The sequence below is a fragment of the Eretmochelys imbricata genome, chromosome 2 (genome assembly GCF_965152235.1).
Source record: "Eretmochelys imbricata isolate rEreImb1 chromosome 2, rEreImb1.hap1, whole genome shotgun sequence".
NCBI classification, from domain to species: domain Eukaryota; kingdom Metazoa; phylum Chordata; order Testudines; family Cheloniidae; genus Eretmochelys; species Eretmochelys imbricata.
In genome coordinates, this window is record NC_135573.1 from 114,004,500 (window position 1) to 114,015,740 (window position 11,241).

General features: G+C 44.3%; 1 protein-coding gene across 1 annotated transcript in view; it reads left to right on the forward strand.

The window, feature by feature from the left end:
- Positions 1–5,995, forward strand: part of ELOVL2 (ELOVL fatty acid elongase 2) — a 51,026-nt gene extending 45,031 nt beyond the window's left edge. The window contains exon 7 of the mRNA XM_077809116.1: positions 5,867–5,995. Coding sequence (XP_077665242.1) covers positions 5,867–5,995 — 129 coding nt within the window. The remainder of the gene's footprint in view (positions 1–5,866) is intronic.
- The last annotated feature ends 5,246 nt before the right edge of the window (positions 5,996–11,241 follow it).

The window sequence follows — 11,241 nt, forward strand, 5'->3', positions numbered from 1 at the left end:
CTGCAAATTAAGAAAAATTCAGGCAGAGTAAGTGATGTGTATATTAAAATGCCTTATCCAATACCCATGGAAGAATGGGGCATCAGATGGAGCCAACAATGAGCTGTGTCTCAAATTACATCCTTGTAGCCAGTTGATCAGATAAAAAAAAAAATTGGACAGACTTTCATGCAAGATAATAGTTTAATTCAACTCCCTAGTAGGTCTCACAACCTATCCATACAATTTAAACAGTGTTCAATGTGTACTGAACAGGTTTTGAGGCATTACTTTCATTTCTAAATGCATGCTTGGAAATATCATCCTACTGTAGAAGTGAATTGAAATAAATTTCTTATTTTTTCCCATCCTTACATTTTCCCATATAATTTTTAAATTTTGATATGCTGATTCAGGGTACAAAACTCCAAGAAAGAAAGTAGAATTTTGATATAATTTTACACGTTTCCGCAGTCTTAACACAAATGAGTAGCAGTGTCTGTTTTTGGAAGCTTTACGTTTAGGTCTTGTCTACACTGGCAAGTTTCTGTGCAATAAAGCAGCTTTTTTCAGCGTCACTCCCGAGGTGTACACACGGCCAAGCCACTTAGTGCGCAGAAACTGTGCAGTTGCAGCACATGGTACTATAAAAAAAAAAGTCAACCCCCCCCCCCCCCCCCCCGACGAGAGGCGTGCAGCTTTCTGCACCAGGGCTACAGCACCGCGGTGCCAGTGTAGACATCCTGGTTGATTACAGTGCTGCAATTGGCCTGTGGGAGATGTCCCACAATGCCTGTTCTCACCTCTCTGGTCATCGGTTTGAACTCTACTGCCCTGCCCTCAGGTGGCCAACCATGAGCCCCCCGCCCCTTAAATTCCTTAGGAATATTGAAAGTCCCCTTCCTGTTTGCTCGGTGACGCATGCAGTGGTCTCAGTGCATCTTTCCAGGTGACCATGCCTGCTCCACACACCAGGCGATCCCCCACTTGGAGCAATGCTAAGCTTCTGGACATCAGCATTTGGGGGAGAGGAGGCTGTCCAGTCCCAGCTGTTCTCCAGCCATAGGAATTAAGATACCTACAGACAGATTTCACGATGCATGACAGAAAGAGGCCATGACTGGGACACACTGCAGCGCAGGGTCACAGTGAAGGAGCTGCGGAACGCCGACCACAAGGCACCAGAGGCAAACCGCCGCTCTGGTGCTGCACCCACGCGCTGTCGGTTCTACAGAGAGCTGGATGCAATACTTGCCAGCAACTCTACTTCCACTGTGAAGACCATTGTGGATACTTCGGAGGTTCATGTGCCAGTCAAGAGTGCACCAAGCCAGGAAGAGGAAATCTTGGACGAGGAGGGGGAGGGGGACCCAGAGGCAGAGGACAACTCGGAGGCCAGAGATGCATGCAGCCAGGAGCTCTTCTCTATCCCGGGGGAGGCTAGCCAGTCACAGCAGTTGGAGCTTGGTGAAGCGCAAACAGGAGAGGAGGCCCGGGGTAAGTGGCTTTGATTCTGGGAATTGCTGAAGCGAGTTGTTGGGGACTGGAGGGTTGAAGAAAGCGGCCTTGTGTTTGTATGATGTGCGTACCACCACATGCCTAGTCTGAGCAGCGGAACAGGGTGTTGATTGACTCGCTCACTTCATGGGAATCTGCCTCACGGATCTCCACAAAACCCTCATGGAGCCACAGTCTTGGAGAGGACCCTCCCTTGATTCCCTGCTCACCCTCAGCCTCAAGATATCTTCCATAAGGAATATAGCCTGTGGAAAATGTGGGGACAGGAATGATTAAAAGGCCCCCCACACACAGTGCTGGCTCTCCCCAAGAGCCACATGCCCAGTGTACAGCAGGGTCCAGGAAGAGTGATTTCTCCTGCCCCTGCAGTTACTCACCATTTTGGGGGTTTTGTGGCTCATGTGTGCTTGCCTGGGGTCAGCCAGTGACAGGTATGTGAATAGTTGCTGTGTTTTAAATCACCGAATCAGTGGTCTCTGTGTTGCAAACAACACTGCTTCTGTAAAACGTTGCATTTTGGCTTCACAGAGATGACCTTGGGTGCCCATATTCCCTCTTTGTTATTGTCAGCTGAAATGCTGCACAGAATTAGAAAGCAGCCACGAAAAACTAAAGAGGACTTTCTGCGTGATGTCATGATGCACTCTGCGGCCAAAAAACGTGAATTGAAGGAGTGGTGGGACAGAAGGAGAAGGTTGTGGCATGCCAGAATGAAGCCACGGAGCAGCTCAAACATTATGGAGTGTCAAGCGGACACGTTCCAGGAGCTATTAGCAGCTCTGCGCCTGCCCACCCCTGCAGCTGCTGTCACAAAACACTTTCCTATGCTCCCCTGGACACTGCCAACACACTCTTATCAACCTCCTGGCTCCAGTCTGTACCTGCTGCATTCCACTCCAGTCCCGTCATAGTCCAGCCCTGTGGACTTCCAGTACCCACTGCACTCAACAGCCGTCCCTCTGTAGTTGAGCCCTGCTGAAGAACAGTACCCGCTGCATTGTACTCCAAAGGACAAGGTTGCATAGGATACCTGGACATACACAAATCTTTAACCGTCCCGGGACCCCACCTCCTCTTGGGACCTTCCCTTCCCCCATCCTCCTCAGCAGGGATGTATTTTTTTGTTCGTCTCTCTCCTCCAGTTGTTTTTTTAATAAAAGAATTGTGTTGGTTTGAAAGCAGTCTTTATTCCATCAACTGAAAGCAAACAGAGACCTGAAAAGCAACAGGCAATTTTCTTAAACCTTCACAATGAATCATCTGCACCGATCACAATCACCTCTTAGCATTACAAGCACTGCACTCCCAAGCATAGCAACAAATATTAGTGGACTTCAGCTTCAGATTGCTGCCTCAAGGCATCCCTGATCCTTATGGCCCCATGCTGCGCCCCTCTAATAGCCCTGGTCTCTGGCTGTTCAAATTCAGCCTCCAGGCGCTGAGTCTCAGTGGTCCAGCCCTGAGTGAAACTTTCACCCTTCCCTTCACAATTATGATGGAGCATACTGCACATGGCTATATATTGTCATTGGCCAGGTCCAGCCTCCCATGTAGGCAGCACCAGTGGGCCTTTAAATGGCCAAAAGCACACTCAGCATTCATTCTGTGCTTGCTCAGCCTGTTGTTGAACCACTCCTTTCTGCTGTCAAGGTTCCCTGTATATGGCTTCATAAGCCATGGCATTAAGGGGTAGGCGGGGTCTCCCAGGATCACAGTGGGCATTTTGACCTCCCCTACAGCGATCTTCTGATCCGGGAAGAAACCCCCTGCTTGCAGTTTCCTGAACAGGCCAATGTTCCGAAAGATGTTTGTGTCATGCACCTTTCTGGACCAGCCTGCGTTAATGTCTGTGAAACTCCCACAGTGATCCACAAGTGCCTGGAGAACCATTGAGAAATACCCCTTCCGATTAATGTACTTGGTGGCTAGGTGGTCTGGTGCCAGAATTGGAATATGCATGCCATCTATCGCCCCTCTGCAGTAAGGGAAGTCCATTTGTGCAAAGCCATCCACAATGTCACGCACTTTGCCCAGAGTCATGGTCTTTCAGAGCAGAATGTGATTAATGGCCCTACAGACTTCCGTTAACACGTGTCCAAAGGTAGACTTTCCCACTCCGAACTGGTTAGCAACCGATCGGTAGCAATCTGGAGTAGCCAGCTTCCACAATCACCACGCGCTTCTCCAGCAACAGGGCAGCTCTCATTCTCATGTCCTTGCGCCGCAGGGCTGGGGTGAGCTCCTCACACAGTCCCATGAACGTGGCTTTCCTCATGTGAAAGTTCTGCAGCCACTGCTCGTCATCCCAGACGTGCATCATGATGTGATCCCACCACTCAGTGCTTGTTTCCCGAGCCCAGAAGCGGCGTTCCACTGCGGTCAGCACCTCCGTGAATGCCACAAGCAATCTCGTGTTGTAGCTACTATGTGTGGCGAGATCAATGTTGAACTCCTCTTGCATTTGTAGTGTAAGGAATAACTCCACTGCCCCTCGTGACATGTTGGTCAGAGCAAGCAGCAGACTGGTCTGCAGTGCGGGATCCGTTCCTGTAGCCCGAAGAGACAGGGCGCGCAGTACACAAACCGTTGAAAGATGGTGCCAAATGCGGACGGAAGCACAGGGATTGCTGGGATGCGAAGCAATGTATCACGGGGCATTGGGACAGGACCCAGGATGCCTCGCGACCCCCTCCATCTTCCCACAACTCTTAGCGGCGGAAGAGGAAGAGATGCTCTGTGGGATAGCTGCCCAGAGTGCATTGCTCTGAATACCGCTGCAAGTGCCGCAAGTGTGAACACGCTATTGTGCGGGCAGCTGTCAGTGTGAACACACAACAGCGGTTTCCCCTCAGGGCTCTCCGAGTGGCGCTGTAACTGCCCACAATGTAACTCTGCCAGTTTAGACTTATTTTAAGAGATTAGGTAAGGCAAGTCAAAGAATAATAACCCCTGATCTTGTTGAAATCAGTATTTAGACTGATTATTGATCAATTATTGAAAAGAGATTAACTACTGATCAACATAGATGCCCACTTCAACTTGTCTGCATTTTCCTCAGTAGGATGCATGCCCATTAACGTCTAGTTTCTCATTTACCAGTTGGGATGTGAACAGGCCTGTTGAGAGACAAACTGTTTTATGTGAGTCAAAGAAATATGGCCATACATCGGCAAACATTACTAGTTGTAAGTAAAGGACTCTGGCTAGAAATTGTAGAGGAGGATGAAAGAAAAGGAACCTCTATCAATTTTTAATATTTTGGGGAGGCTCACATAGAAAGAGCATTATTAGAAAAAGTCAACAGGCATTGGTGCTTAGCTCTAAAAGCGAGCATCAAATTGAAGAAGTGTCAGGTGCAATTTACATTTCTCAAGTTTGTAAATGGAAAATAATTTTAGAAATTATAGGTGACAGGAAAGTTAACACATATTTTAAAATATCAGCTCTACAGTATGGGGTTTGGAGCCTGTTGAGGTCTGTTAAAATAAACAGGTTGAGATTTGCCGAAATAAATCGGTTAGTCTTTAAGGTGCCATCAGACTCCTTGTTGTTTTTGTGGATACAGACTAATACAGCTATCCCTCTGATACTTGTTAAAATACATGTTTGCTTTAGATAGATTGGATGGATAGATTAGATAGATCAAAAGGGAAGAAAATTAAATGAGACCCACAAAGTACAGTCAATGAAAGACACAGTGATGTGTCTAGTACTCAGAACACAGTAGCTCAAGGGTTCTGGTCTAAGCAGAAGTGACCCATCATCCTGTTCTATTAGGGTTCCTATCCTGCACTCATCATGGTGGTATGTTACAGTCATTTGGTGGCCTTTGTGAAATGTTTTACTTCCCCCCCCTCTTGGTTTTTATATAGTTCTTATCACTCCAGCTTCTGAGCTCCTCACAATCATTGATTAAATTAACCCTTACAATAGCCTTGTGAGGTAGTAAAGTATTAGGACTATGACTCAGATGATCTGGCTTTGCCATAGACCTTGGACAGTGCCTCGATTCCTCATATGGAAAATGGGGATAATAGCACTTCCTTTGCCTGTGTTGTTTATTTCAGTCTTTGGGGCAGGGGCTGTTTCTTACTCTATGTGTACATACAGCGCCTAGCACAATGGGTCCTTTGTCTCAGTCGAGATCTTTAGGTGTTACAGTAATACCAATAAATACATCCTATATTGTACATAGGACAGCTCTCTTAGTTCAACCTATAAGCAGATACGTATTTGCCTCTAGAGAACAGCTGAGAGCTCTAGTCAAACTTTTACAATTAATTGTAAGAAGTACATTGGTGTGAGGGGGGAGGGGAATGCTTCTACTAAATTAAATCAGTTATTTACCTTGGGATTTTGCTCTTTATAGACATACCAGAAAAGGCCTTCAAGAACCGATCTGAAGAAGGTCCCTCCTGTGACAGAAATCAGGAATGGTTTCCATAAAGACTACGTTGCTGCAGCCAATGGGGTTCTGAACAATAAGAAAGCACAATAAGTACAGTAACTCAATACTACATTGTAGTATTTTTCACTTTTTCTAAATAAAAAAAAGAGACTGAGTTACAAGACAGTTTTAGTGTAAACTCTGACTCAGTTTGGTTACATTTGTCAGGTCTTTGTACCAAACATTTATTAATGTTTTGCTATTTAGATTTTAACAGCGTGTAGCTTTAAGTGCTTTGTCCAAGATCCAAAATGTCCAAAATGAGAGAGGCCATGAGAGACATCATCCCCTTCCCACATGCAAAGGTACATTTAACAGTCTCTAATGCTGACACAATGCCTTACAAAACATTTCACTGGGAAACCCAAAGAGCGGTCACATTTTTGTGGTAGCCTTCAAAAGGTAGGGTTTTATTCAGACTAAAAGGTTTTGGCACATCCTGTGTACATGGAGGGTCTCCAGAGTGTCATATTCCTTCGCTGACTTAAGCTAAAAGGCAGCTGAGTGGTCAACCTGTTTTGACTAATTTAGCCGAGACCACCTATGGAAATCAAACAGGATAGATAATTCATATCAATGCCCAACTCCATTAGCACCCCTGTTCAGCCCCTTCACAGCATCTCTCAAAACACACTCCATCATGTGTCAGTCCTGTGTACATCAATCCTCCCTCCATCATCGTAAAAATTATTTTCATTTCTGGAAAATAATGCAACTAATGGCAGAATTATTGTCATAGTCCCTGTGCCCCACATTTACAACTTCAGCATGCACAGAAATATGCACCACACATATTTGCTTTATGCCTAATCCAAAACTCTTTGAAGACAACGGGAGTCTGTTGACTTTGGTGGGTTTTGGAACAGATTTACAGTCTCTTTGGCCTTGTCTAGATTAGGATTTAAAGGTGTGATGTTAGATGCAGTTACCTAACTCCATTTAATTAACTCCTTTGAGAACTCTAGTTGAGACAAAGCAGTTGTACTTTAGAGGGTGCTGGTTGGTCCAGTTAAAGCTAGGAGAAATTTCTGCGTAAATTCTTGACCACTTGTCACCAAAGCAGAGTTGACAGGAAATCCCATGATTTTTAATTTAATTTAAAAACATAACCTAGTGAGGACAAGCCCTTAAAAGCCACAAAGAGTCTCAAATGCATGTGAAAGAAAATACCAATGCACAAGCAACATGTGAGAATCAAATTCGCATGCTATATGAGAAAGGGCTCTGGAAAAGCAATTGAAACTTAAAAGGAGTGAATCCAGGACACATCCTATAGGAATTGCCATATCAGAACTGATCAGTAGTCCATCGGTCCAGTTTCCAACAGTCACTTATGGAGAGTGCACCATATGAAGATGTAAAAAAGTACCAGGTTGTGCTACTGTATTCTGTAAAGAGGGATGGAGGAGAAGTTGTTTCCTATCTATAGCTATTGAGCTGGTTGTGCCTTGAAGTAAGAAGATCATTGGCCCTTGTAATTTTATCCTTACAGATACTATTCTTAGTCAAATAAATGCTATTAGTCAATTTTATTTACTCTTACCAAACTATTCACCTCAGTAACATCCTGCAGCAGTGAGTTCCCTAGGTTAACTGGACATTCCTTTTTAAAAAGTATTTCCCCATATCCATTTCATTTATTTATTTTTGCATTTACCTGCCTAGTCCCATCCTATTCCTGCATTATGAGACATCTCCTCTAATTCTCTTTTTCAAACTAAGTAGTTCTAGCTTCTTCAAACCCCTCTTATATGGAAACACTGCTAACTCAAAAAAATCTTTCTAGTAATTTTTTACTGCCCTTTACTAGATAATGAACATAAATCCCATCCCAGCAGCTCCCACAAGTTCCAAAAGCTTTGTAGAAATGCTATTGACCGGCCCTCTCTCTCATTGGCTTGTTGAGGTGAGCACCTGAGAGAGCAGAGGTACCGAAGGGATGGAAGAACTTCAAAATCCCTGGCCACAAATTCTCCCAGACTGCCTGGTGACTCCACTCTCTCTTCTGACTAAGCCCATGGCCCCAGAAGTAGCACATGTGAAGAGACGGCCAACTGCCTCAGGAAATAGCATATGCAGGCAGACACCAGGTTAAGTGAGTAGAAATATTAGTAGAAGGAAGAAGGGGCAGACACACTAGGGACTTGGAAGCAATAAGAATAAGAGCAGATTGAGGTGATGGGATAATACAGGAGAGGATGAACATTTTCGATCAGTGGGAAGAATGTGAAGGGGTCATTTCAGAGTTCAGTCTGAATGCGTGCCTGTAAGCCCATGGACCTGTCTGAAGAGAGGCAGATCCCTGATTTGAACCTCTTCTAGTTATGACTGACTGCTTGAATGCAACCATTATGCTGAAGCAGAAGATTGAAATCCCCACTGCAGCATAGACAGCTCACTTAAGCAGCCTTGTTACTGTGCAATGTCTTAATACATCAGATTACCAAAACTAGCTGCAGTAGTCAAGTATTTAAATAAATGACACTGGAATATCTTCTAACTCCTGCTCATTGCATCACACAGTCACATTCTTGCTCCTCCTTGAGCTGATGTCTTCATTCTGTCCACAATGCAAGTCTCACCCTTCCCAGACACCTTTAAAAAAAAATACAAAAAAACTAAATTCAGAATTAATCAGCATCGATGAATAGCTTAAGTTGGCTCTTCAGAAAGACCTTGCTTGGCAGTTCTCTCCAATAAACATTGTAAGAATCCCAAGAAGTGAGCAACTAGACAATTGGATTCAAATGGGAAGTTAGAGACAAGGTGGGTGAGATAATATCTTCTATTGGTGGGAGAGACAAGCTTTCAATCTACACAGAGCTCTTTTTCAGGTCACTGAGACGTCATCCCATCCATCTGGTCTCTTCAATATCCTGGGACCAACATGGCTACAACAACACTGCAAACCTCAAATGGGAAGTGAAAGTTCTTTAAATGTGTGTAAAACTTTGGAAGACCTTGCAGGTGTAGATTTTGTATGAGAAATGTCTCCAACTGTGACGGGCACAGACAAAAGCAGGTCAACTGACTAGATGGGGGAGGAGGCAGCTGGTCAATGACTAGAAGTAAATTGAAATGATGGGTTATTAGACTTAGGAGCTAGTGCCTAGGCACCACCTGTCACCAAAGCAGCTGACAGGAAATCCCATGATTTTTCATATAGTCAGTTGTCACTCTGCCTCTCGGACACATTACTAGAAGTCATTTTAGCCTCATATCAGGAGCAAGATTCCAGAGTCAGAAGGCATAATTATTAATTGGGTTGTCACGCAAGTTAATCTCAGACACACGATATACAGGTGGGGCAATGAAGAGGTTTTGTGGCCCAACATGGAATCCCGAGTTTAGTCTGAATAGAATCCATAACCTTTGGGTGCAGAGAGCAGGAATATGTTCCTAAACATTCATTTGACTGGCAGTCTGGAAAACATCAGCATTCTAATGGTTAAAGTTTACTCAGAAAACCAAACCCAGATAAGTTTAAAGGTTGTCTTTTGTTTCATTGAAGCCTAATTTTAAAAGGGGGGAAAAAAAAAAAAAAAGGATTACCTTACTTGAAATGTTTAAAGGGCTGAAAAAATATATATACATAAATGCGTCACCTTACCAATCCAAACCACCAGGAAGACTGGAATCAGGTATATTCTGAGTTCTTCACACGTATTTTAACACCAAAATGCTGCAACTTTGAAAAACAAAAAAGGTGTCGACTTTTTAAACTGATTTTCCTGTAACACTTAACATGGTAAATAAACAAAAGTTTTACAATCAGTCTTTTCTTTGTTATTTGAGGCATAAATAGCTTGGGCGGGGGGGGGTCAGACTATCTGAGGCAATCTTTTCCTGGAACTTGGACAGAGAGAACCCTTTGACGGACATTCACCTGGGTGTAGATGGTCTGAAAAAAACCCTCCACAGCTTCAAGTACCCCCTGCCCTCAAGCAAGTTTCACTGAGCAAAGGTTTTAGGGCAATTGCTGGCTATGCTTCCCCTTGATGTCAGTTTTTCAGGGGAAGCTACCATTGAAACTGTGAATGGGTGGAGTTTCCAACCCCACTCTGCACACATGAATTAGCATTCAAACTAAGCACACACACGCGAGTGTCCAAACAGAGGGAGAGTGCATCTCAACACTCTGCATTCTGAGTTAAGCCTTTGCTGGGGCATAAGTGCTGGAACTAGGGGTGATGCTGAACCCCTTGGTTTGAAATGGTTTCCATTATATACAGGGTTTGCAGTTTGGTTCAATGGCTCTCAGCACTCCCACTATAAAAGCTGCCCCAGCAGCCCTGTCCTGGAGTTTTCCCTTTTCTTAGGCTGAACTTCCACCCAAACTGGACTGCTTCCAGAATTTTTTCCATTCGATTCCCTGCTGTCTCACGTTCCCTAACCCATCTCCCTGCTTTATAGATTCCCCACCTTGCATTCTCTCAAGTTGGAGATAGTGGGACCTATCTGACCCAGATGACATGACACACAAAAAATGAACAGCCTTGAGATGGTCTCAGTGAGAATTACATTATGTATTGCACAGGAGGGAGAAGGTGAACCACCACAATCCAGTTCATATTGTTCAAGCTTATTCTAGCACCTATTTGAAGGATTGTAGCTTTTTTTTTTTTTGGGGGGGGGGGGTGGGGGTAGGGGGAAATGTATTCTGAATCAAGTTCTATCCTAACTACAATCTTCCTTGCCCATTTAAATAACAGAGCTCACAAGCATATTTTGCCAGGCACTAGAATTTGAGGGTGCTGTGGAATAACTTTGCAGCATGGTGATATAGCTTTACAGTTTCTCTTACTGTTAATAGGATTCACAGAACTTGATCCTCCCCCTGAATTCATACTCTGGTAAAGGAGAGTTATGCTAGTTTATGCATTCATTTGGAGAGAGCTGGACAGAGATGGGCCTCAATCCAGCTTCCGTTATTGCATTTGTAATTAGTTGTGCCCACAGTTCCATTATTTGAAGATTTACCTACCCAATTTAAGGCTGAGGCAATTTTAACTTACAAACAAAACAAACCAACCAACAGCCAGAAGTTTCTGGAACTCCAACCCCCCCCACTCCACTACGACACAAGCAGCTGGATTTTGTGTACCCAATAACAGTTCTCTCAATAGTCACGGTTTTCCTTAGGAAAGGGTAAAGGGTACATAGGCTTGAACACCCATTTCAAACGGTTTCATTCTACTCTAATTTAGTGGCTGAAATGAAGTCATGCATGGGAAGTTTCAGCCACAAAGGAAAAACTGTCAAAGTTGTGAGCACTCAAAAAGAGGGCGCTAATGCTC